The following is a 27,420-nucleotide window of genomic DNA, read 5'->3' on the forward strand; positions in this document are numbered from 1 at the left end:
TTAGACCTACCTAAACGTGATCCTGATATTTTTTGTATAGGATATCGATTGCGAATTTGCGTATCAACCGGATAAATCAAACAAGAGACCTTTAGTGACAACCTTAGGTACAAAAAATCCGAATTTTTATAAAAAAAAATTGAATTGGATATTACTTCTGACACAGAGGTTATTAGAGTGTGATTTTTGATAACATTGATAAAGGATTACTCACACTATCATTTCATGCTTAAAACTTTTTCTAATTCGATCTAATCGCGAAATAAAAAATAAAAAACTAAAATTACTAAATAAATAAATATCTGCCCACTTGATCACAGTAGGTTAACCAAATTCGGAGAAAAAGTAAAGTATTAAGTGCTTGTTCAATTGGTATATACAAAATTAATGTTACTTGATTAGTTTTTTTTTAATTAATTTTTATGCAAATTTTTGACCCGGAAAAACGCCAACTTTGACACTCTTTAAAAAAATAACTACAAAGAATATCGATCTCGGAATTTTACTCTAATGTTTATATAGCTATCAACTATAGTATTTTGAAAGAAAAACGCGGTGAAACAAAATCGAGGTTTTTATCACACTGTGCGCCCCCTTGTGGGCGCAGAAGGTGGGGCCCTTGAAAAAAAAATGGGTGCGTTGTATAGAGGCTTGGGGGGTGATTTATTTCATCTGGATGCATTTTATTCAACAATGGGGGCGCTGCAACATAATTTGTTCTCAAAGTAGGCATTAGACAAAATGAGATTGGGAGCCCCTGCTCTACATACTCCGCTGTCCATAACATTTCAGTGTACCTGCATCAGCAGCTTGGTCCGCTTGTGCGAGCAGACCTCGGCGTGCTTGTGGTCGGACGTGTGTTGCGCGACCAGCTCGGAGTAGTACCCGCGCGCCGGCCGCGCCTCCCGCGCACCGAACACCGCGTCGTGTTGGCGAATTTTCTTCTTCTTTGTGTACATTATTCTTATTTTCTTAGCTTTTATTATTGCACTTTTACTGCGTAAATAAAACGAGTGGTGACAATTTGACAGACATGACAATGATGTTTAGATGTCTTGTTTTATTTTTTCGTAGTCACCAATTCATCATAAAGTTAATATACCTAGCGGAATATTCCGCTAGGTATATTAACATTGCATTGCATTGCAAATTGCAATTCATAGATGGTGCAATAATAATGCAAAGAGTATTTTATGAAGTAAAGAACTTGCTACTATTGGCTGTTTCAAAATAATTTCTTATCAATCACTCTTCACTTCACATTATCATATTATTATTATTACACAATGGTTAGTAGTTACTATCAGACGACACTTTAGGTAATCAATAAAACAAGGCGGGAACAAAAATATTCAATTAAATTTATTTAACATTGTACACTTACAAAATATCTACACGATACAACTCATACGGCACGCTAATGTAAAAATACTGTACAGTCGCATTCCACTTACACTACTATGTACATTGTACTGTGTACTATCGAGGAAATCGATTCCTAGGCAGTTGACAGACCAACGTCATTTTTTTATTTTTTATGAAATAAGGGGGCAAACGAGCAAACGGGTCACCTGATGGAAAGCAACTTCCGTCACCCATGGACACTCGCAGCTTCAGAAGAGCTGCAGGTGCGTTGCCGGCCTTTTAAGAGGGAATAGGGTAATAGGGGAGGGTAGGGATGGGAAGGGAAGGGAATAGGGGAGGGTAGGGAAGGGAATAGGGTAGGGGATTGGGCCTCCGGTAAACTCACTCACTCGGCGAAACACAGCGCAAGCGCTGTTTCACGCCGGTTTTCCGTGAGAACGTGGTATTTCTCCGGTCGAGCCGGCCCATTCGTGCCGAAGCATGGCTCTCCCACGTATCAAGATCGGATCATGTCAATTGAATTTTAATTGTGGTCATAAAGTTAACCTAGCGGAATAGAGAAACAAAGGCCTGAGCAAGAGAGATGTCTCAATCAGTAACACTGCTTGGTAAAAAGTGACAGCAGCACTCTTTTTTTGACGTCCAGTCGGCACGTGCCGCACGTTGACAATTTAATCTCATAGAATTCATGTTCAATCATGCTTGTGTAAGTGTATACATACACATATTTTTCACACAGATGAAAACCAATTTCGGTTTCGTTTGACAGCTCGAGATTGTTACTCTATTCCGCTAGGTATATTAACTTTATGATTGTGGTCTGTCGGCTGGGTTTGACGTAACGCCACCAGACTACGTTACTACGTAGGTCACCCATCTGGCTAGGAATCAACTTCTCTGATACATCTCACAGACGTCGAGGAAGTATTGCTTAGTTCAATTAAATTACTTATATAAAGTCAAATAATTCTAGTAACGAAAGCGAGATTTAAGTTTATTATTAAATTGAATGAAGACTTTATAGCGTGAATACTTGCTACGTAATTTAAGATTTGGCGGTACCCACAATTCGCCTAACAATCCTGCATCGCGCTATCGAAGTTTCGGAGAGCGGCAAGATACGACGTCTGAAATGACGTCAGTGGGCTTCAGCCTGACCGAGCATGCTATCTCGCTCGGTCGGAAGATCTTCCTTTTCGGCCGTAACTAACATCGCTAAAAAGACTAAACTTGTGACTTGAAATATTCGTCGAATTTCTGATAGTCTGATCGCCAGATAAACAGAAATTCGGCCTATATAATATCTATCCTGTTTATCCTCATCACACACGAAAATATTAATATCTAGCTCACATAAGGTGTGCGTGGATTGTAGAAACAAGATACCAATATTTTCGTGTGCATGAAAAGAGAGAAGCAAGTTATAGAAAAATTCAATCAAGTCAGAAAAAATACGGAATACAAGGCACATATCGTGTCTCCAGCGATGAATATCAAAATGCAAGTCACTGATTGCATACAGCCATTTGTACTTTAGTCTATTATTCACAGTACATGTGTTAAGAATACAGTAACGATAAATGACAATGCATACATTATTCCATAAAAACATAATACAATAGTAAACACAATAATGGTGTAAATAATATGCATAATCCAGATTTGTGGCAAGGTAAAAAAATAAGGTTTAAAGAGTTAAAAAAATTATGCTCATATTTTAAATTTCATACAAATTACAAGTCAAGTGACTAGGTAAATAAGGAATGCTTGGTTTAGCGCTAAACCAAAGTTGACTTTAAATCCACATAACTTCTATTTAAAAAACCTACACCAAGTGTAAACTGCAGTGAAAGACACTAACATAGATACACTCTATTATTTCACAGAAATGTAAACAACAGCAAACAAAACTTGCAATACAATTTATTTTATATTATATACAAATTAAATAAATTAAATACAATACAATTTATATTTCTTTGCCAAAAGATACATAATATCCATGTTAGTGCTATTTGCCGAAATGTAGTCACCCGGACATCAGAGAACAACGGAGAAAGAACTTACACTAGTATATTTGGTGAAGTCATACAGTGAGGATCACTCGAGACCAAACAGCCAGTTGATGCCCTGAGCGAAGAAGAGGATGAGCGGCTGCCAGGCCACCAGCCAGCGGATCCAGTCCAGCAGCTGCCCATATAGGATGTGGGGCCCGTCCCAACTGATACCCAGCTCAGGAATTATATTGTGCAGAATAATGTGACATGTCATAATATAACTAGATCAATAATAATAACTATTATAGTAAGACCAATTTATCGTAATTCCCAACTAAACAGTTTTTTTTTAATGAAATAAGGGGGCAAACGAGCAAACGGGTCACCTGATGGAAAGCAACTTCCGTCGCCCATGGACACTCGCAGCATCAGAAGAGCTGCAGGTGCGTTGCCGGCATTTTAAAAGGGAATAGGGTAATAGGTGAGGGTAGGGAAGGGAATAGGGGAGGGTAGGGAAGGGAATAGGGGAGGGTAGGGAAGGAATAGGAGAGGGTAGGGAAGGGAAAAGGGTAGGGGATTGGGCCTCCGGTAAACTCACTCACTCGGCGAAACACAGCACAAGCGCTGTTTCACGCCGGTTTTCTGTGAGCCCGTGGTATTTCTCCAGTCGAGCCGGCCCATTCGTGCAGATTTTATATAATGTCAAAAGCAGACGAAACGGGCGTATCGAGATTATAAAAACTTAGTCAAGGTTTTGACATTATGCACAATTTCTTTACACGACCTTATTACATAATCTCTACACTTTAGTCTACACATATAGCTAAACCATTTCAATTACGATAACTAGCACAGCACCTATGTCCCATTGATTTTTCTTTCTGTTTATTAAAATGTATATAAAATGTATGTTGAAGAGACCCAAAAGTCTCATCCACTAGAGAAAATATAAAGGATACGGGTTGGTGAACATGCGTTTGAGGTCCACCTTCTCTTTGCAGTAGGGGCAGGTCTGCTTCTTGCCCACGATGCACCAGCCCCTGATGCAGAACTCGTGGAACACGTGGCCGCACGTCAGTTTATACGTATTTTCTGGAAAGTGATAGCTCTGTCGTTATTTTTTAAGCAAGATTTTAGCACCACATAACAAGGAGTCTATTTCTCCACAGAATTTTACCATGCAGAAGAGTGATGATTTGCGTAACAATTAACAATATTATGAGCGCGAAATTTGATGATAATTTCGCTTTATACAGAGTGCAATTAAACCTACCTGCCAAATTTTTTTTGGGGCTTAGCTTAGGTATCACTAGGTGACTCCATTAAACCATATAAAATAGGGTGTTATTTTTTTTACAATAACATATTTTATCCCAAAAAAAATCGGTGCACAATGGTCACTTCATAAGTTCAAAATAATTACGATTAACGATAGTCCGTCGCGCCATAGTGTCGCGTGGCGCGCCGCACCAATCAAGTCGAAACTCGGAAGACCGGTTATGCGTAAGGGTAAAGCGGGGGTGACGCGCGGGGTGGGAGGCGGGAGGCGGGAGGCGGGCCGGTCGCCGGCCGCCGGGGGCCGTTTATTACCACGTGCATAGTTGTATAGTTAACACGTAATTATTTTGTTTGTCACGGCCCCTGGGCCCCCGCGCTTTAATTAGTGTCTGTGATAATGTATCCTAACCACGATCGAGTGTTATCAAAATATGTGGAGGTGCTACATTTTGAGTGGCGAAAGTTTACGCGGAACCCAGAGACTGTACGAGCAAAAAAGCCTTCCTCGTCTTCGTAACAGCTGATTGATGATTCTCGAATGCAGCAGCTGTACCCTGAATCTGAATCTGAATCTGACGAGATTAAAAGTTGTGCTTAACAAACTTTTAAAGTCTTAAAGACAATGTGCAAAACGCGCTAGACTCTGCTTAGAGCAAAACGGATTGCAGTTTGAACTATGTTAAGTGTAGACAAGATGGAAGTAAATAAGATTTAGAGGTGGATGGTTTTAATTTTTAATTACGGTAGTTGTACTATGTACATAATTTGATTGAATTTTTTAAATACGCCTAAAGCAAAGGATGTAGTTTAGATTTATTATAAATTTCTAAAGTGCTTATTATTCGTAATTAAAAAGTTGTAATTTTCCATTCTTTTGATGTGTATCAATTAATTTTATTCTAAACATACCTGTCTACGTCCTTTACATTTTGACGGTCCTAAGCCCGTCAAAGTACGAAGGGAAAATTTGCAACTTATAATAACAAGAATGTCAATGGAAGGGCGGGGCGGGGCCGGGCCGCGCATGTGTCCATATTTTGTGGTGTTTGGTAGGATAACATTCGGAGGCTATTTCTCAAAATTTTAGTACTGAGTGATTATAAAAGAAGAAATACGTGTATTTTTATTTTTAACAAGGATGCCAAATTGCCAAATTTGGCAGGACGGTTAAATTGCACCCTGTATAAAGGCACAGAGACAATTTATAAGGATGATAGTGCTGTCTTTATAATATACAAACCTTTATTCCTGGTTTCCTTGGTCGGCATCATGCGCAAACGGCTGAACCAAGTGTTGTACAAAGTAAAAAACGGAACATTCTTATTTTCAAAACGAAAAATGCATGATTCCGGCGCGAATCTATTATGGGCGTACATTGTCGCTGGGAACAGCTATAATTGCTTGGTAATTAATATTTATTACAAAAGTTTTTACCTATAACGCCCTCCTGGTCGATGGGAACAAGCAGGCGATTACCGCAGACCGCGCACACGTCGCTCTCCAGCTGCCGCGTCGGCATGCCCTCCTGCGTATAGTACTGTAACACAAAAGTGTTGGAGTGAGACAGCTATACTATAGTTATATCCCTGTACTTATAAAAATATTCAAAAGCTGCAAAACATTGTATGTATAGCTTATATTTTTTTCTGTGTCAGTAACATTTTGTCAGTTGAAAGACATAAGTACAAAACATTGTATACTTTACATGATTCGTCCATGTCTGTACATTGAAAAAAGTGCAAGGACAAAAGGACAAAACGTTGTATAGAGAATCCATTTAGGTATTAAAATATTTTTATTAGTAACGGGAAATTGTTTCTGATTGTTATCTGCATCAACAAATTATTGTATTGGTGATTGTTATCTTAATACATTTACTTAGGATTGGTGATAAAATTTTGTAGTTAAAGAAATTTTTATATTTTTTTATTTCTTATTTTGTACTCATTAGAACTTTTAGGTATTTCAATGTATTCTTACCCCTATGGAAGAGGCCATCTTATCAGAACAATACTCTGCCACATCTCGGCCCAGTACTCCAAAGTACAGGCCATAGAACAGCGACAGCAGGCCAACATCCATCCACAGCTGCGGCTTGTGATTGAACAGTGTGTTGATGCCGATGAAGGTCAGCATCATAACAATGTACCCAAACACACCAATCACACAGCTCGCCTTGTATATGAGGTAGAACCATTTGTATACTAATCTGAAAATATTTGTGCCTATTTCAATAATGAACAAGGGTCATTTTTGTATGGAAGCCGTAATCACGCTGTAGCACATCCACACATATTATATCAAATGAAAGGGCTTGAAAAGCTGAACATTTTATTGTACAAGTAATGTAAAATGTTATACATTGTACATTTTATTGTACAAGTAAGATTCTGAAAATTGTTTTTTTTTTTTCATTTTATCTTCTCTCCATTATATACTTAATAGTTTTCAGTACAATTAATATAAAATATGTAACGGATAGGAGTCATAACAAAATTTTATGTGCACTGTTTTAATAGCTAAATTGTAACAACCATAATATTAAGTTACTGAGTCTTGGCTTCTTTAAGACAACTAACCTAGGTGTGGTCACCGACATGGGTTTCTGCGTACACTTCCTAATGACTAGACCGGTGAGGAGGGTGAAGATGGTCCACACGGTGATAAACCGCCACCAGTGGTTCTTCAAACTCATGGCCACTGGTATGGACCACATAGCTATCATTGTAAATAGCTGAAAAGTTCATAGTCTTCATTAGAATTTGATAACATAATGTGTTTTTCTACAGAGATATAGAATAGATAGATAGAATAGATACTTACTATTTTGTTTTTTTGTAAATCAGACTAGATGTGACACATCATAATATTCTATGATATTACTTATAATATAAAGTAATAAAAAGTCACATGATACTATAACATGTACATGAACATTTTATTGAATATGGTATTACAGTTCTACTCACAGCATAGGAACGGTAATGACGCTTTTTCCACTCTACGACTATAATTTGAGCTATCATCAGAGTGCCAATGAGGATCAGCACCATGGTGGTGTGCATGGACTCGTGCCCACGGTGGAGCTCATGCATCTTCTGATGATCATACCTAAATAAAAGAAATTACTAGCTTAAAAACTACTGAAATTATATTAATACAATCTTTACATATTATTACAAAACACATTTAAGTAAGCACTATAGTCTATAATAATTAAGAATAAAAAGATGAGAAGATACTTGCCTGAGTTTTTCCTCAGGTGACATCTCCTCATAGGTCTGAAATAAATTAATATGTAGAGTTATGCACCTATTTTAATTTGATCTCTCTGATCTTCAACAGCTTGAGTGGACCAAGACTGTCCTCGAAAGTCGAAAATGTTCTGTCTTCTGAATACATGAATACCAATAACTATTGATTTTAATACACATGTAAAGCCATAGTATGCTTCTTAAATTATAATATTATAACGTAATTTTCATAAATATCATAATATCATTAAAAATTCCTCACGCCTACCTTGTTTCCTTCAACCGGCCGGTGGAGATCCATTTTGCTTTATTTGGAACAAGCAGTACAATCGTTGATTGAAATGTATTTATACTAAAATTTAAACATACTATTCTATAATATAAAATTAATAAAATTAGAATTTCAATTAATTTATTTAGCGATACGCTGTTGGCATTTTTTGACCGAAAATCTGAAATGACATTGACAGTGACACATTGTCAAATGACATTCTGGATAGTTGACACTTTAATTTTTTTACCTGGCATTTAGATGCTAAAGTCAATAGGTATACAGCCACAAATCACAATAGCTATGTCCACACTAAGCAATTTCATCTTCAATTTTCGTCATCATATCTTTTTATTCAACTTTCGTTTGGCATATTCAATAATTGAATGCGTCAAAATCCACCCGCGTTGGAAAGGAAAGTGTCATAGCGTCGCAGGCATGCACACGTGACACGTACGATGTTGACTCACTTGACTGCGCTATAACGCATGCCCTTCATGAACAAAAAAGGCACAGTGTGGACAAAGCTAATCCATGTTCCTTCCTTAGAGTTCAGCTCACAGAAAACTGATACTCCTACCATTCAGCTTCAGCCTTCAGACTAAAGATTACAATTTACAGAGACCTCGTTATATTATATTATATAATAATTACTATATATTATGTTATGTCAATGGTTTCCCCTTCATGGTAAACCGCAAAAGCTGGCTCATGGCTGGCTGTAACGCCCAATAGCTATGTCCACACTTTCATCTTCAATTTTCATCCTCAACTTTCATATTGATGCATTCAATAATTGAATGCGTCAAGGAACGCAACGCCAATATTGTAATTTTTGAAGTTTTGGATACGGTCAGAGGGCATGCGTCGCGGGCATGCCTCACGTTCGCTGTTGAAGTTGCGCTATAAGTTATAACGCATGCCCTTGACGAACAGAAAAAGGCACGGTGTGGACAAAGCTGATTAAAAATAAACGCTATGTTTCTGACGTTTTTGAATTTTGACAGCTGACAAATAGTTCGAAAATAAACGAAACTTGAGCTCCGCAAATCTGAATTTGCATTAATTTGCAGTTTGTTTTAGTTTTCATTATCATCAACGTTCAACAGGCCTGTTTCAATGTATCTATGATTAGGTGGTTAACGGGTCCCGGAAATACATTTAGAGAAATTTCCCAATGCCTAACAAAGGTATGTTTAACTTATATGAACACGTAACACAAATGCTATGGTCGTGGATCTTTTTTCCTTTAAATGCTTGGTAAAACACAAATCGAAATGCTTGATATGATAATACATGTATGAGTAATGTATCATCAATTATTATCAATAAACTTACAGAGACGTACTTTTATATAACTTATATTTTTTGGTTTTAGATGTTCGAGTTAACCCACCTGAAGCAAAATTGCCTCCCACTGTACAAAGCGTTCAAAACCCTAAAGTTACTGCTGCAACCAAGCCTGGATTAAGTAAAGTAAGTCACATTAATTATGTACCCATAGTAATAAAATTATGTCCTTTGCCTATAGGTACTTAGAAATGCCAACCAGTACAAATCTGAATCATGTCAAGTGGTAGATAGTCCAATGAACTGACTAAAATCAGTTTGAATTTATAATTCAGTATCCCAATCCAGTTTTGTGTACTAAGAAAATTGTATTTTCCTGTAGGAATTGTAAAAACATTCTGTCTCATAGTAGCAGTATCTTTAGGACATAGTCAACATCTTTCTTGTACACCTTTTATCATAAGACTGAGTATACACATTTGTCTTATGATCAACGCCGTAGCTACTAAAGGGCTAGGCGGGGCAGTGCCCCGGGGCCCTAAAGCTCAGGCTCAAATCCTCACCAGAAATCTCGATTGAACTGAACTTTTGGAAATTTCTCCCATTTTCAAAATCAATATGACAGGTTACAACCTCACTTTAATCATGATAACTCAGTTGAGAGAAATTGGACAGCCAATTGATATGGAAGTAAAAGAATACTCCAGTTTTTCATGATTTTTGGCAAAACGGGAAGTTTTTTCTAACTTGACTGGTCTGTGTTTCTGGGCTTTTATGCAGCCATCTTGGCTAAGCACTTTTAAAGTATTTGTATATTTCATATTTTTATTAAATAAAACCTAATCAGTTTACAATATAGCAGTGGGGCCCCAATTTTTAAGTTGCCCCAGGGCCATTGGTTACCTAGCTACACCAATGCTTATGATGCATTTATTATTGTCTTTTTTGGAGCTAGGTTTTTATATGGAAGTATCTAAGATCCTGGCTCAAAAAGTAATATCACTCTTATAGTGACTGAGGTTTACAAACATGTAGTTTGAAATATATAACAATTATTGGAGTAAACAATTAAACACATTGTCATGTTTTACTATATTTATTATACACATAATGTACCTTATCAATAAAGGGCTTGTTAAAAATATTTCCAACATCTTTGGCAAAAGTAAAGTCTAAGTGATTGAACTTTGGCCATTTGCAGGCTGGCTTCATCTCTTCCAGTACACCAATTTCACGCAGCTCTCGGGCTAATTTTTTAACACCCTGAAAATAAAAAACACAGCTGCTTATTAAATTACCAATAATAAATTCCCAATTTATGATTACTTATTTACTTTAAGAAAATAGAAAATCTTCTGGTGAAAAACCGGTGGTAGGCATCATGTAGACTTTCAGAGAACATTTGCAAAAATTTATTCTGAATAAAAAAAATTGAGTTTGAGTTTCATAAGACTTATCAATTAAATGGCAAGTTTAATTTAATCTACAATATAATAAATAAGTAGTAAAATCATTTAATAATAGCTATTACAGCTTAAATAAAGTTGGCATATAAAATGTTATGCATATAATAATTTATTAATTACCGATTTATGAGTCAGCATGTCATTTTCTCCATACAAAATGGATACTGGAATGTCTATTTTGGAAAAGTTGTATGGTTTGACTGCACCCCATAAACCATCTTCCCATGATGTAAACACACCTATAAAGAAACCAAAATATTATGTAAAACATATTTCTATTGTGAAAGAAAATATTATAATAATTAATATATAATTGTGAACTTTAGCAATGTTTGATGAGCTAACCTGTAATTGCAATCTTCCCGAAATGCTCAAATTGCCTCCAAGACGCAGGCTGTGCTCTCGCTATAATGACTGGTGTCATCTCCTGAAATAAGTTATTGTTATATTACATATAATATTATGTTATACCAAGATAAGACAGAAAAAAAATGTTACAGACTCTAATAATAAGTACTTAATAATATTTCTTAGATATAGGCCACTTTCAACTTTATAGAGGGTTTGGGAAAATTATAAGTCTTCCATTTTAATTTATGCCGTATGCCGATGCTTTTACATTTTGTACATGTTCGATTTTCGATCAGGTGGCCATATCTACACAGTGAGTCAGTAGACAATGATCAGAATCTCCGCATCTCTGAGCCTCACTAACATTTCCTACCTTCGAAAACTGAAAAAAATGTTTGATTTACAAATTTCTATGGTCAGTCGCAATCATCGGGGCGACACGCTATTGGTAGACAAGTTATCAGGTCTAATTGGTAGATCGATCGATAGATACTAACATTTTACACCGTACACGTAACATAATAAGTGAATGGTCACACAAGCATACCGGATCATACTGTTCGTAGTCGGCGCCGACGACGGCGTAAATGAGCTGCATGCAGATGTCGTTTTGAGCCTCCCGCGCGCTGCACAAGTTGGTGGCCATGTCCAGTAGGTCGCGCTTGACGCTGAACGAGATCATGCCCTGGTTCCGCGCTGTACCCTGTAACAATAGGAGTGTAGTCAAATATAAGTCAAAAGGTAGCATTACAAGCCCGAAGAAGCGACATTGGGCAATGGGCGAGATAACTTTCGCGTATCTTGCACCAATGCTGCAATCATATGGCAGATCAATCCGATGCGCACAGGTTGAGCTCGAATTTTTTCGTCGCGTCGTTAAGCGAAATATGTCGAACTCTCCCGACTTTCAATCACGTTCCGAAGCAATACTTACAGGGAAGTCCACAGTTTTCAGCAGAACGCTCGCTAGACCTTTGATGCTGTCCAAGTAGACGGCGGGGGCTAAAGCGAAGAAGGCAATGAGCTTCTCATTGTACTCCGGCCGCTGAGACATCATTGTAAAGAAAGTGGTGGTGCCCATGGAGTAGCCGATGTACAGGATCTCCGGCAGCCCCGTCACCTCCAACACCTTGTCGATGGTGGCCGGAAGGTCGTACTTCCCGTGCTCGTGGAAACTGCAACCAAAGATTTTTAGGCTTAGATGAGCTAACCCGTGGAACAACAAAACCCACTAAATCGTTAAGACAAAAGATTGCAAGAACCTGTTATAGGAATATTAAATACTTATAATAATATGAGACTTATTGTCGTAAGTAAGGTGACCGTATGGCGTCCCAAACCCTCACTTGCAGGTATAATGACGTAGGTTTTCGTTTCTCACCTGAACTCCCAGAATCTACAATCGTTTTTCGTGTAGTTCTCGTGCGAGGAATACACCGTACCTCTGAAGTTCGCCAGCCATACATCGTAGCCCGCGTCTGCCAGGAGATAAGCTAGAAAATAATGCACATTTTTTTAGCTCTACTGTATTAGCCAAGTCTAAAATATCTCATTTTGATGCACAATAATTTTCGAGCATTTAGCTCGTAATCACCAAATAGTTTCAAGCCTTACCCAAACTCCTTTCTGGTCCCATAATAACGAAGTCCCCGCTGCTGCCCAGAAGTCCGTGGCCGATTAGTATAGCCTTCTTCATCTTGGGGGAGTCCAGGCTGCTCTTCCTAGCGGCTCTCTTGCCAGCCGGTATCCGGTGAGCCTGCAGGATGTAGCCATCGTCTGTGGTGACCCGATGTCTTTCTACCGGGTATCCCGCCGCTGCCACCAATTCCGGCTACGGATAATTTTGAAGTTAGAAAATCTTATTTTTTAAAGATGGCCTAAACTAGAAATGAATGATGTGATAAGGATAAACCATGCTTAATCATCAGCAAGTCACAGAAGAGAGAAAAAAATTATGCCATAAATATTTCGCATTTATTTATTTCTATAACGCAATTAAAAGTTTAGATTATAATTAATCATGTCTTTATCCTTGAATTACCATAATATAGCATAACACGATTGGTTATTTTTTATAACACAGAATAATTAATCAAAAAGACCTCTATAAAAACAGGGATGCTAATTTTGCCAACTGAGTGATTTAAGCTTCCAAAATTTGTACATAGATTAGTTCAAGCATACACTATAATTTGCCCATAGCTTATATGAAATATGTTTATGGTTTTAAATTACGCAACAAAAACCATTTTGTCGCTTACGCCCTTTCCATTTCTTGCTGTTCCATTTCTTGTTTTCTATTACTTTAACGCGGCGTCACCTTAATAACATGAGCTTATTTTGCCATCATTTGCACGTGTAATGTTTGTAACAGTTATATTTGACATTGTTCCATATGAACCTCGCCAAAATTGATTGATCCAAAATGTGTTACATACAATATGTACCTTGGATTCATGCTTTTTCTCTAATTTTTTATTCTTTAATAAACATGATCTGCGTAAAAGGCTAATATTTTTCTAATGTGACAGTAAGTAAATAAAGTATCATAATATACCCTTATCTTGCAGATGGGCAATATATTGTTATAGCATATTTATTTATTTATTATGCCTCGCTTGTTATCAGATGGGCTAATAGCGACGATCGGCATACTAATGGTCACAGTTAGGTTTTTGTACTCGCCTTATGTTAATTCGCTTTGTTTAAATGTTTGCAACAACAACGATGTCGTGCTCCGTGAAGGATGATAGAGTTTTTATCATAACTTTATCTGTTCATATTTATAGCATTTTTTACAATCCGTATTGAAATTGTCCTTGGCTCGGCCGACGGCGCGCATCTCTAGCAAGAGGGTGCTATTCTAGTCTCCATGACCCATGAGATTATAAGTCTAGACAGTAGACTCTAGAAGATTCAATGGCAATCGTAATCGTCGCCTAAATAATAGTTTAGGCCTAACATCGTCTGGGCGCTTATCAAAAAGTTTCTTGCGATGGTAGAGACTGGAGACGATAAGGGTGAAGCCAAACGAGCGTAATTTGTGAGTTGTGTTGTGAGTCATAGAATTTCGGTTGCGTAAATATTTTTTCATACAATATTGTCTCACAAAATTACGCTCGTGTGAATCAAACAGGACTTTTGTATGAAACTTCAGGCCTACTACGAAACCGTTTTGAGACTCAAACAATCGGACGAGAATGCCGGGTCCTGCTCTAACGACTTTTTTTGCCAGCCGAAATTCTGCGACTCAATACCCTCAAATTACGCTCGTTTGGCTTCACCCTAAGGGTACCAGACTATCCCTACCCTGAGGGTAAATTATCCATACTTCCATACTAATATTATAAATGCGACTGTGTGTCTGTCTGTATGTTACATCTTCACGCCTAAACTGCTGAACAGAGTTTGCTGGATATGGCGATACTTTGAGTATCGGAAAAGACATAGTATACTTTTTATCCCGGTAAAATGTACGGTTCCCGCGCGATAAACGAATTTTGGCGCAAAGAATTGCGGGCGTCATTTAGGCCGGTATTAATAGTCAGTACTCAAGATGCATCTCGGTCTCAAGACGCGGTTCGACTCTATGATTGGTCCAAATTTTCATACAGTAATAATATACACTTTTCATGCACTTTTTCCACTTTTATTAATAACAATTATGTTTTACACGACCGGTTTCGATAAAATCATCATCACCTGATGATGATTTTATCGAAACCGGTCGTGTAAAACATAATTGTTATTAATAAAAGTGGAAAAAGTGCATGAAAAGTGTATATTATTACTGTGAAACATGAATTTCCACCAAGAAGTTACGGTACATTCAATATCATATACAAATTTTGATAGCCAACCAATCACAGAGCATGAACCGTGTCTTGAGACCGAGATGCATCTTGAGTACTGACTATTTATACCGGCCTTAGTTACTAATAGCAGTTACATAATATCGGGACTAGAGGATAGACTTAGGTAGGTAAGTGCTCGTTTGCACATGTTTAACATTTTCCGTCATCGTTATAGGCTTTGGTTAATTTGATCCAGATGCCAGGATAAATGGCAGAAAGCATTTATTAACTTGATGCCATGTGTCCATATGGTAGACGTTCAGATTGGTAATTGCATTCCTGTCAGTGTTTTGGTATTTCCTAGTCGATCGGCATCATCGGCATGAACAATGAAAATTATTATGTATTTATTACGGCAGCGCAGATGACAATGCTCTTGTCGCTTTGCACATTAAAAGGCTATAATTTCTGATATAAAATATTGTTGTACTAACGTGTAATAATCGGCCAAGTGCGAGTCGGACTCGCGCACGAAGGGTTCCGTACCGTTTTAGAGAAATTGGCCAAAAATTGTGTTTTTGTATGGGAGCCCCCATAAAATTTTTATTCAATTTTATTATTTATTATTAAAGTAAATTGATAGTTGAAGATTCTGTGAAAATTTCAACTGCTTATCTATTATCATTATTGATATCAAGCAAAAAAACTAAAAAGCCAAAAAAATCACGTTTGTTGTATGGGAGCCCCACTTTCAATATTAATTTTATTTTGTTTTCAGTATTTGTTGTTATAACGGCAACAGGTATACATAATCTGTAAAAGTGCCTGGAGACAGTCAGACGGACAGACAATGAAGTCTTAGCAAGTAATAGGGTCCCGTTTTTACCCTTTGGGTACGGAACCCTAAAAATAAAAACTTCCATTAAAATAATTGTGATTTTCGATGTACGATGCCCTACCACGACTTGGGTAGAGAATGTATATGGAGAAAATGAAGAATGGGCAATCTCATTGCCTTGCTTTCAGTGTGTACTGTGCAGACACCTATATTTTGGGACTTAACTTTTGTTACAGCATTATGTGTGAAATATTAGGGTTCCGTACCAAAAGGGAGAAAACGGGATCCTATTACTAAGACTTCGATGTCTGTCTATCTCCAGGCTGTATCTCAAGAACCGCTATAGCTAGATTTTTGATTTTTTACAGTTTGTATATATCTGTTGCCGCTATAACAACAAATACGCAAAATAATTTAAATACTTAACGGATGTTTCCATACAATAAACGTGATTTTTTTCTATTTTTTGCTTTATATCAATAATGGCAACAGGTATAGTATGTCAAGAAAGTGAAGAAATTAAAAATAGGCAACATCGTAGTGTCATCCCTTGTTTCATGATTGATTTGAAAGGGATAACACTACGATATTCCACTTTTTTTTTCTTCACTTTCTTGACAGGCTATACGTACTTGAAATGTTCATAAAATACTCAGTTTTATTTGTACTTAAATAATTGTAAAATTAAAATTAATTTAATAATTAAGGGGGGCTCCCATACGAAAACACAATTTTTTGGCTATTTTTGTTCTATAAAGGTACGGAACCCTTCGTGCACGAGTTCAACTCGCACTTGGCCATCTTTAACCACGTGCCTTCAGCCTGCAAAAATAAGTATGTGCACTTCTATCAGACGTCACAGACCAAGTTTTCAACTAATGCATGGGAATTATAGAGGCGATGTCTCATTATGTGGTCATAATGAGCATCTCCTATAAATCCTTATTCATTGCAGCTACTGCAGCTCGCAGGGCTGTCACGTGTACGTTATTATTATTAACGTCCGTTTATTTGTCCCACTGCTGGGCAAAGGCCTTCCCAGCCTCCTTCCGCGTGTCTCTATTCTTCGCTGTATTCTGCAGCGTCTACGTTATTATCTTATAAATTTTATTACTTATTATATTTATTCTTACATCTATTACATAACTGCTATGTAGGTATCACAAAGATTGAATCCAACATGCTTAGATTAAGATAGATACAGCTAACTGTCCCATATATTATGACTGGACAATTATTTCTGTTCAACATTTTAAAGAATATCTTCAAAAATATTATGTAATATGTATGTACTTAAGTGGGTGTAATACGAATTGATTTATTTTCTTTCATGCTGTTTGTTTAGCACGCGTTTAAAAAATCCAAATATGGAGAATAAATTATTATATGCAATTATTTTAAATATTTCCGTGTTCATGTGCGAAGCGATTATTTTTTGTTTAATTGCATAATAATATTATTTGATTTAAAGAGTAAAATATAATTATTAATATAATTTATCTTGTGTAACGAGTTTTAAAAATAAGTTTATTTACTTATGTTTTGAAGGAGTAATTTTCATGCATTAAGTACACAAAATAAACAGTATAAAGGTGTTTGTTAATTCTACTATACTTACGCGAATTGTTATTTTTTAATCAGATTTTTTTAGAGAGATTAATTTCGGTGGGCAATATCCTCTCTTATACTCTACACTCTACAGTCTACACTTCGATTGTAGATGATAGGTATCATTGGAGTAGATGGTTGTAAATATTATGTAGTTGTCCCTTTAGGAGTCCGAGTTTATAATTATGTTCGTCTGTTTATTTAATTTCAAACAACTTGGGTTGACGGATGACAGAAGTTAGTGAAGGTATTTAACCTTTATGAATTATAATAATTGTCTTATACCTTCAAGGTATAAAAAATAGAAATACTACTGAGTGCCAACCCTAGTAAAATCTAATAGCAATATAAGTTGATGGTAAAATAAGTCGTAAGCCATGATAGCTAATGCAGGAGCTATTAACAACCGGTATTTCGGTGTCTACCTAACTACCTACACCTACCTGTTACTACCTATAGTAGCTCTGACTTAACTTATGAGTTACAGGAAAATGTCAAAATGTAATGATTATTAATGTAGTATTATAGGGCGCAAAAAAGACTGTTTACGGCACTGGTTGTTTCCCTGGATTAGTTGAAATCACAATTGCAGCAATAGTGATTTCAAATTGTTACACAAAGAGATATATTTTAACAATTCTAAGGAGATAAGTTCGCCAGTCTGCTGGCAAAATATGTGTAAAGTGTTATTACATTCCACGCATGACGCAGCTCCGCCTGCGTAAATGAGGAGTCCCGCGAGAACCGTACATTTACCCATAAAAAAAGAAACCGATGTCCTTCCCCGTGATACACTACATCCGGCGCCAATATGAAAATCGGGCCAGTAGTTCGTGAGATTAGCGTTTTCAGATAATCTACAGCTTTATAATATAAAAAATAAAAGTATAAGATAAGATTATAACTAGTTGACTTACTGTGCTTAGGAGAGCTTCCTTCGGTAATACTTGTGCGATGCTGCACACCAAACACAGACACAACAATATTGCTATACTCAACGCTATCATCGCTAACAAAAGTTCATTACTAAATTCAAGCTTTGAGAAACACTAGAGGCATAGAGATTTTTAAAACAGCTCCATCTTTGGATGAATTCCTTATCTCTGCCAAAAAATATGCTCTTATTGATTTTTATGTTTTTTATTAATACTTTTATATATCAAAATATCCTTGTTTGATATGTTAAACTGTTGATCGCATTGTTTACGGTTGGCAAATGTCGCTCACGCAACACCTGTTGTGTTTATATCCGCGTTTATACCGCGCGCCGCCGCCGCGTGGACGCACGTACGCTGACGTAGAGTGCGTGCTGCGAGCGCCCGTCGGCGTCGTCTCGACGTCTCGCTGAATCCGTCATGCGTTATTCATAAGTTCCAAGAAATTCGCTTAAAGACAACAGTTAGTTTGACTTTTTATGTAACTAATAGTTTTTGGTTATTTTCCTTTTCTCGTAGGTGGCAGCGAAAGAGCCAACGATGTCGCCGGTGGGGGCGGGCGGGGCGGGCGGTGGGGGTGGTGCGAATGGGGCGGCAGAGGAGGAGCGCACGGAGCTGCTGGGCTCGCTCACGACGCAGCAGCAGCAGCGCACCAGCGCGCGCGTCATCAAAAAACTCATGCTCGAGCCTGCGGCGGACAAGCGGGGTATGTTCAAATGTAAAGTCCCATTTATAAGTATAAAATAAGTCACCTTTCTGTATTTTTAAACAGATTCAAAATTTTTGTATTTGTTTGTTTTAATCTAGTATTGCTTTTAGACGCGGTGGGCGACAAAATTGAATGCGAGACGCCGACGAAAATCGACGATCCCTTGAAATTTCCGACCGTGAAGCAGAGGATGCCCAAGGCGCTCTGGTCCGCCGAGGAGAAGAGCTACTTCTTCGAGGCTCTCAACGAGTACGGGAAAGACTTTGACGCGATAACCGCCTCGATTTGCGCAAAAATGAAAAAGAAAGGGATGCCAGATAGCAATTTGAAAACGAAGACCCAGGTCAGCCATTTTTACTACAGGACGTGGCACAAGCTGTCCAAGCACGTGCGGTTCGACGAAAGTAAGTTAATAATATAGATAGCCTTGCCTCGTTTGCTTCTCACCACTTTTTTATTATTTTCTATTAGTATATTGCAAACATACATAGCTCAGATTGTCTGTAAAAAAGTTATAAAGTCGAAAGTCGAGAAAGTAAAGTAAGCATTATTTCAGACGTGAAGAAGGTGGCGCAGGAGCTGTACGCGCTGATTAACTACGGCGAGCTGCGGCGCAAGCTGGCGTCCGTGAACGAGAAGACGTGCGCGCGGCTCGGCGAGATGGTGCGCTGCGGCAGCATGGCGGTGCGCGCGCGCGGCCGCACGCTGCGGGTGCGCACGCCAATGTGCCGCGCGCTGCGCCGCCTCAACCAGATAGCTGGTGACTATATTATTCGGTGTTTTATGATATTCCAGGCTTTGATTGCCTGGATTTGCCTGATCAAAAAAAGCCTGATTTCACTTGCGGTTTATGGACGGAACGGTTGCTATAAGATCGAAAGCGGTTTGAACCAGGTGAATGTGGCGAATTTCCAGCGCTCACTAAATGTATGAGTCTTAGCTTCTGGCACAAGCACACGGCACTTGTCCGAACCTGTGCGAGGCCAAGACTCAATTTGGGTCGCTGGGCCGCAGTAAGTAAGTAAGCATTAAATGTATGTATGGGCGCCGCGCAATCGCCCGCTTGTCAGTGTGAGGCTCTTAGGAAGCTTCCTTTTTTGTGTATTTTCCTTTAACAATAATATTATGACACAATATATTTCTAAGTTTCCGAAAAGCCAGCGAATGAACAAAGAATGTTTACCATAACAATTAACAACCTTAATTAACAGATTTAAAACGACGCAGTATAAGTTAATAAAAATGCTATGCGTATAATATAGCTCTACCGAGGCATTCCCCGAGTGCCACACATATGTTTCTATCAGATAGTTTTCTATATTAATAAAGCCTTTATAACTCCACTCGTAGTAATGAAATAAAAAGCTTTTTAATACCGCAAGGCTATATTCGCGGTCAAATATTTGTGTCCGTGTGCTGCCACTGCGTTGCGGCGTCGTATCGTAAAAACAACATCGCACAGAAATTCGATGCGTTGTTGCAACGCAAAAATTTCATCGGAAATGTCGCTGACTCATCGATAATTTCCACGATGCGTTCTGCGACGTCGTAGATTTTTACGATGCGACGCCGCAACGTAGTGTTGTGGCCTGGCCCTAAGTGCGATTGACAATCGGTCACCTGACTTAAAGCTCAATTAACCTTCCGATAGACTGGCAGCAACCTCCACTGCTGTCTTTTAACGTCTACGTGTCTAAACACACTAGGCCGAAAAAAACGCGGCTGAAGTTCGGCATGATTACGCTTGGTATGCGCTACGCATACAATATAACGCGACGTAATTTCACCATGGTGTGTCATCAGTAATTTGAAATACATTGCACGCGTAACCATGCCGAACTTCGGCTGCGTTTTTTCGGCCTAGTGTGTTTAACCACTATGGAGTATGGGTCATCCGCATCGCACCATAGCGCCCGAGGGTGTCATATAAATATTTACTATGGAATATTTTAAAACCTTTATGCATGGCAATTGGCACAGACTAAATTTTTAAGATATTTCAGGTTTTTTTTTTTGCATATTAAGTATGATATTACAATACCTGCCCTACTAGACAAGTGGCAAGCGATTATCGTTAACGCTAACAAAATGTATCCGATTTGATATAAGTCATCGTTTCGCTAGCGAATACTAATGTCAAATCCCATACATTTTGTTGGCGTTTACGATAATCGCTTGCCACTTGTCTACAGGGCCTGGACGGCCCCTAAGTTTAATTAAAAAAACCTGAAAAGATTATTAGATTTTAAAAAAGAGCTTTAGACCCAGTTTCATCAAGCAATGTTAAATAAATAATGGCTTGTTAAATCAGTTAACGGCCTGTTAGAGCTATCGAGCGTTCCACCATACGCTAATGTCATGTCAAATCGCCTAACACGGTGTTAAATTTAATTCCTGCTATGGAGGTCCGTTTAATATTTAACATGCTGTTATATGAGTCAAAATAACAACTTTCAAAGACAATAATATGTAATAACAATAAAAGAATCTGTTTTGACTTTTGAGTCTTTCCGCCATGCTTCCGCGCTACGTCCTTATTATTAATTATTTTCATAGTTATGAATAATTATTTATTTTCACTTTGCCAAAAATTCAGCCTTCGGATTTTCCTTGACATTGCAAATATATTAACTTGTATCAAAATTACCAAACCGAAATATGTAAATAAAAGTTTGTATTATTATTCATGTTTTCAGCTTTGACAGATAATAATTATTAACCTGGTAAATTAAGAAGTACTATTATAGCGTAACAAATGTATGCGATCAGTGATATTTTAATTTGGTCGCATTATCTACAACTATACTACTATGGAAGATAGTGACACATTGCAGCAAACATGTAGTATTAATCTTGTACATTGCAATTTCGTCGCCTTATAACAAGAATGAACGAATTGATAGTTGTTCATTCGTTGTTCACTTAACAGTCTGTTTAATTTTCTAAGCTCCGTTAAGTTATGCCTCGTTAGGATTTAACAAACATAGGTTGGTGAAATTGGGTCTTAGGTTCAAAAAGTTCTGTAGGTGATAAAAATTTTATAGGTTAGCGTGTAAAGTAATTTAGTCTTTAATATAGTTTGTGCGTTCTAAGATGATATGGGTGACAGTTTTCATGTTCCTTGCTACGGGTTTTTATTACAAGAAAACAAAAAAAATCAAAATGTAATAAATTATATTTCATCTACAAAAACAAATGTTTCCTATAATTGTAAATGAATAAAAATGAAAAGATGCTAAATGCTAACTTATTAATAAAAATTATAAATATTAACTGTGAAATAGGAGTATAAAATTATTGTTACGAAAACATTTGAAAAATGTCATATGCATGAAAGGAACTTATGTATAGAGATTGACTCTGTTGAATCGAAATCAAATCGATAAAAAAGGGCGGCCATCTTAAATCGCCGGCACCACTGAAATGTCAGTACGAAATCGATAATTTCGATTGCAATTCCTTTACGAAGTGATTCGATATTTTTAAACTATCGATTAATTTTTGTTAGGTAACTTCCCTACTATTGTCAATTATAATGTGTCACGCATATCATCTTAAAACGCACAAACTATAGTAACTTTTTTCCTTGCACAAGAAAAAGTGATACCTTATAAGGTAATAGAGAATACGGCAGTGTCTAACAAGGTTCCGTACATCAAATCAATTGTAAAATCCTATTTTTAAACGACTTTATTAAGCATGAGGTTTTCTTACGTCATGCTGTTTAATATTTCTTCTCTTTGTTAGCACGACATCGAGATCGTCTATGGAAAAAATTGTAAAAATAGAATATAAGGGCTATTTCTTGTTGACTCAGTACCCTAATAGAAAAAAGATGCTTTGTCCAATCAATTAAAGTGAACAATGGGAATGCTAATGATCGATTATTATAATCGCTTTAATTGCGGTAAATATAACTATGTGGGCACACTCGCCGGCGGCCGGCGGGTAGCCGCTGTAATGGCTGCTATTATGGTATTAGGAACATTGCCTTTGTGCCAATTAATAATATAATCATTATAATAGGTACAAAAGCAATGTACCATATCCCTAAATACGATTTTATATAATTATTACAAGAAAAATGGATTCACTAGCAGATTGCGGAAGTTAGTCGGGTTATGTTAGTAATAATAGCTCCCCACACCGGTTTCGGTGACGGTGGCCGGTTTCATTGAAACCAGGCCAGCTACGCAGGAGTAATTTTATAATGCCCAAGTGTGTGCGCAGTACACAAGAGCACTCTCTATTCCTTTACTCTCATAACCCAGTAGGACGGACGACCGACACGACTGGCGAGAGATCAGGCGCAGGACCGACTTTTTACATGCCCATCCGAGGCATGGATCATCTTACTTGTCAGACAATCAGGTGATCAGCCTGCACTGTCCTAACCAAACTTAGAAATAACATGATTCCAACGCGGGAATCGAACCCACGACCTCCGAGTCAAGAGCCGCGCTCTATACCACTAGACCACGAAGGCGTTGTTATGTTATTAAAGTCATAACGTGATCAAAATATGGAAGGGGTAAGGCCCCATCATCGAACCGTCGATTTCCATACAAAAGGGGCGATAGTGATATTTTTGCGTGTGAATGATCGAGACAAGTAGTGATGGGTTGTCGAATGTCTACGTGTTTTGTGATCGAGCTCTAGTAGACGAAGTTTATACTTAGTACCCTGCTTATGTGAAATTTACTAGAACACGAGTGCACACTGCTTAGTGCATTGATGTCACGGATGTACAAACTACAACTGTAATTTAATATAATTACTGGATAATATATCTATAATCTGCACTGAAGTTTATAAATTGTATGAGTATATTACAATGTAGCTGTGACGTAGATTCTGCATGTGTTTCTCCTTCACGAGCAAACGGCTAAGCCAATTTTGATAAGATTTGGTATGTAAGAAACTAACACCCTGTATTTATAGTAGATTGTTTTTTATTACGAAAAATTGAGTGTTCCAGTAGGATACTTTATTTACATAGGAAGTGCAATAAAATATTATAATGCTACCACTCTATGCGTCGTATATTATTATCATGCTTATAAAATTCCAGAGATTATCTTGTTATTAGTAGCAGCTAAAATCTACTATTAAAATAACACGGTTTCGGGCCGATTGCTTATAGTGACATACTTTACAACATTATTAGAATAATGTTCTAATGGATTAATAATTTGGATGATTTTGCGCAGTGTTAGATTTAAGTTTCGGGCACAGATTAATACATAGAGATTACGACATTTTAGGCTAATTAATAGGTCAAATAATTGATTACATTATGATGCAATCGTGATTAAAAATTTAAAGTAGGCAAGCTTATTGATGCCCCTAGTATTGTTAAAATGACTGGAACAAATATTTTTATAGTTTTCATTCAGCTCAATTTTTTCAACAGTGACACTGTATTTATTCTTTTTTAGGGTGATTCGCCAATATACTTAGCATATCACATTATTGCGCCAAGAATGAGTTTTCTATCTTTACACATTGTTATGGAATATCTATTTATATTTTTATTATTTATATATTTTCTATCTTTACAGATTATTATGGAGCTCTTACTAACAGTCCACCATTACCATCGTATCGAAAAATCATCGTACCCAATCGAAATGCGTTACAATGCGTCTATTATGTTATATTTCACTTATTGTAGTTCAACATCATTATTTTTTTTAGTAAAAAAAGTTACACATTGTTTGCACAGAGCGCGAATGCGGTACACGCGTGTGCGGCCGCGCCCTGGTGGTGCTGCGTGCACGGGACGCTGCGGCGTGGGCACGCGTGCAGGCCGCCGCCCACAACCCGCGCGCCGCCACGCTCCTCCCCCTGCGGACAGAGCTCGCCGCGCTGCTGCGCGCCCTGCAGAAACGGTGGAGAAATGTATCCTTTACTAGCTGTTGCCCGCGACTTCGTCCGCGTGGACTTTAGTTTTTTTTAGAATCATAAAAAGTTTATTGTGCGGGAACCGTATATTTTCCGGGATAAAAAGAATCCCTTGTCTTTTCCCAAGAGTCGAGTCGAGACTGAAAGTATTGCCATACCAAGTTTCATCAGAATAGATTGAATAGTTTAGGCGATAATCACAAAAGTTTATTGTGCGGGAACCGTACATTTTCCGGGACAAAATTAGTATTCCTTGTCTTTTTTCAGGACTCAAAGTATCTTTATACCAAATTTCAGCAAAATGGGTCCAGCCGTTTACGCGTAATGTCGTGACCACGCGAAATATAACGTTCCGCGCAGCTTCGCTCGCGTAAATTAGATATTTCACAGACAAATTAGTCCACAAAAAATAGCCTATGATCCTTGACGTGGTCCACTTCTTATCTGCCTAATAATAGAAAAATTGCTCCAGTAGTTTGTGAGATAAGCCCTTTCAAATAATTTCCCCGTTTTTTTCCAGTCTTAGCGTGATAAAATATAACCTATAGCCTTCCTCGATAAATGGACTATCTAATGCTGAAAGAATTTTTCAAATCAGACCAGTAGTTCCTGAGATTAGCGCGTTCAAATAAGCCCTTTCAAATATTTTCCCCCATTTTTTACACATTTTTCTCTATTTTTTCGCTCACATTAGTTTTAGCGTGATAAAATATAGCCTACAGCCTTTCTCAATAAATTGGCTATCTAACACTGAAAGAATTTTTCAAATCGGACCAGTATTTGATCTCACTACTTTTTGACACGACGAACTATAATATTATGTTCTCATCTTGACAACATTTTTACATGAAAATGTTTTGGTGGGATTTCATTTCTTTTTGTAAGCTGGTTTACGTGGTTTTTTCTTTTAGTTCATTTTTTAGGTTTCCGTACCCATAGGATAGAAACGGGACCAATAGGGTCCCGTTTCTTCTGAGACTTCGATGTCTGTCCGTCTGTCTTTCTCCAGGCTGTAACTTAAGAATGGTAATAGCTAGAGAGTTGAAATTTTTACAGATTATATATATCTGTTGCCGCTGTAACAACAAATACTAAAAACAAAATGAAATTTATATTTAAGGGGGGCTCCCATACAACAAACGTGATTTTTTTGACCTTTTTTGCTCTATATCAATAATGGCAACAGGTAGGTACTTGAATTTTTCTCAAAAACCTTAGTTATATGTCTACTTTAATATTTAATATTAAAATAAAATAAAAAAATCCCATACAAAAAACACAAATTTTTGCCTAATTTTGCTCTATAATGGTACGGATATATGTTAAGTTGGGTTTGATATTTTTTATGTTGTTTCAGTACTAATATTATGTTACATACCAAATTTCAGCCTTCTAAGACTTCAGAAAGTACCCTAACAGTTTTGATGATCGGTGAGTCAGTGACCAAATTGTGGATTTTTGGACACCTATAAAATCTAAAGTATAATAGCTACGATATTCAACATTTGCGCATTTAATAACTATACCCATGTCATTATATCTTAAAAATTTCAACTATCTGGCATTATTCAAACCAAAGTTACGAGGGTTCAAAAATACGACGAAACGTTTCGAGAAAAGGTAGGTAGTGAGTGCCCTTGCGCGCTTCGCTTGGCTCATCTTGGCGGGGGCACTCCCGTGCCCCCAGATAAAATCGTAGGAAAGTTAATTCTGTATATTGAATATTTTTGTACAATAAATAATACTTGGGATGTGATCTACTATGCTAACGCGGACGAAGTCGCGGGCAACATCTAGTTTCAAATAATTTCTCCCGTTTTTTCCACACTTTCCTCTATTTCTTCGCTCCTATTAGTCTTAGCGCGATAAAATATAGCCTATAGCCTTCCTCGATAAATAGTCTATCTAACACTCAAAGAATTTTTCAAATCGGATTAGTAGTTCCTGAGATTAGCGCGTTCAAATAAGTCGTTTCAAATAATTTCCCCCCGTTTTTTCCATACTTTCCTCTATTTCTTCGCTCCTATTAGTATTAGCGTGATAAAATATAGCCTATAGCCTTCCTCGATAAATGGGCTATCTAACACTAAAATAATTTTTCAAATCGGACCAGTAGTTTCTGAGATTAGCGCGTTCAAACAAACAAACAAAAAAACTCTTCCCAATTATAATATTGGTATACATTGTTTACATTATTGGATACATATAATTGAAAATAAAAATAATACATTTTTGTAAAATGCTAAAAAATATATTTATTGAGCATTTCCCAAACAGTGCAACGTTATTTGTAACCCATAGCTAGATCGGTTGCATGTAGATTGTAGAGTATTGTACTAACATTGATTCTTTTATTCGCA

The 27,420-nt window shown here is 37.4% G+C and overlaps 4 protein-coding genes across 4 annotated transcripts in view; 1 reads left to right on the forward strand and 3 right to left on the reverse strand.

Moving 5' to 3' along the window:
* LOC121726493 (dynein axonemal heavy chain 1-like) overlaps nucleotides 1-981 on the reverse strand; it is an 84,181-nt gene extending 83,200 nt beyond the window's left edge. The window contains exon 1 of the mRNA XM_042113878.1: nucleotides 798-981. Coding sequence (XP_041969812.1) covers nucleotides 798-959 — 162 coding nt within the window. The 5' untranslated portion in view covers nucleotides 960-981. The remainder of the gene's footprint in view (nucleotides 1-797) is intronic.
* A 1,537-nt stretch (nucleotides 982-2,518) lies between these two features.
* Nucleotides 2,519-8,297, reverse strand: LOC121726495 (RING finger protein 121). The gene is made up of 8 exons (XM_042113879.1): nucleotides 8,163-8,297; nucleotides 7,887-7,921; nucleotides 7,610-7,751; nucleotides 7,220-7,374; nucleotides 6,621-6,849; nucleotides 6,075-6,177; nucleotides 4,322-4,454; nucleotides 2,519-3,586 (listed from the first exon to the last, which is right to left on the reverse strand). The coding sequence occupies exons 1-8, from the start codon at nucleotides 8,193-8,195 to the stop codon at nucleotides 3,466-3,468; spliced, it is 951 nt and encodes a 316-aa protein (XP_041969813.1). The 5' UTR covers nucleotides 8,196-8,297; the 3' UTR covers nucleotides 2,519-3,465.
* Nucleotides 8,298-9,203: 906 nt separating this feature from the next.
* LOC121725926 (protein cramped) overlaps nucleotides 9,204-27,420 on the forward strand; it is a 31,603-nt gene continuing 13,386 nt past the window's right edge. Inside the window, exons 1-6 of the mRNA XM_042113112.1 lie at nucleotides 9,204-9,355; nucleotides 9,544-9,641; nucleotides 18,967-19,153; nucleotides 19,267-19,560; nucleotides 19,713-19,916; nucleotides 24,882-25,057. Of these exons, the coding sequence (XP_041969046.1) occupies nucleotides 9,343-9,355; nucleotides 9,544-9,641; nucleotides 18,967-19,153; nucleotides 19,267-19,560; nucleotides 19,713-19,916; nucleotides 24,882-25,057 (972 nt within the window). The 5' untranslated portion in view covers nucleotides 9,204-9,342. The remainder of the gene's footprint in view (nucleotides 9,356-9,543; nucleotides 9,642-18,966; nucleotides 19,154-19,266; nucleotides 19,561-19,712; nucleotides 19,917-24,881; nucleotides 25,058-27,420) is intronic.
* LOC121725928 (lipase 1-like) lies at nucleotides 10,536-18,715 on the reverse strand. The gene is made up of 8 exons (XM_042113115.1): nucleotides 18,430-18,715; nucleotides 12,887-13,103; nucleotides 12,654-12,765; nucleotides 12,207-12,447; nucleotides 11,820-11,975; nucleotides 11,267-11,348; nucleotides 11,042-11,160; nucleotides 10,536-10,718 (listed from the first exon to the last, which is right to left on the reverse strand). Exons 1-8 carry the CDS (start codon nucleotides 18,517-18,519, stop codon nucleotides 10,536-10,538), a joined length of 1,200 nt encoding a protein of 399 aa, XP_041969049.1. The 5' UTR covers nucleotides 18,520-18,715.

The sequence above is a fragment of the Aricia agestis genome, chromosome 4 (assembly GCF_905147365.1).
Source record: "Aricia agestis chromosome 4, ilAriAges1.1, whole genome shotgun sequence".
Taxonomy (NCBI): domain Eukaryota; kingdom Metazoa; phylum Arthropoda; class Insecta; order Lepidoptera; family Lycaenidae; genus Aricia; species Aricia agestis.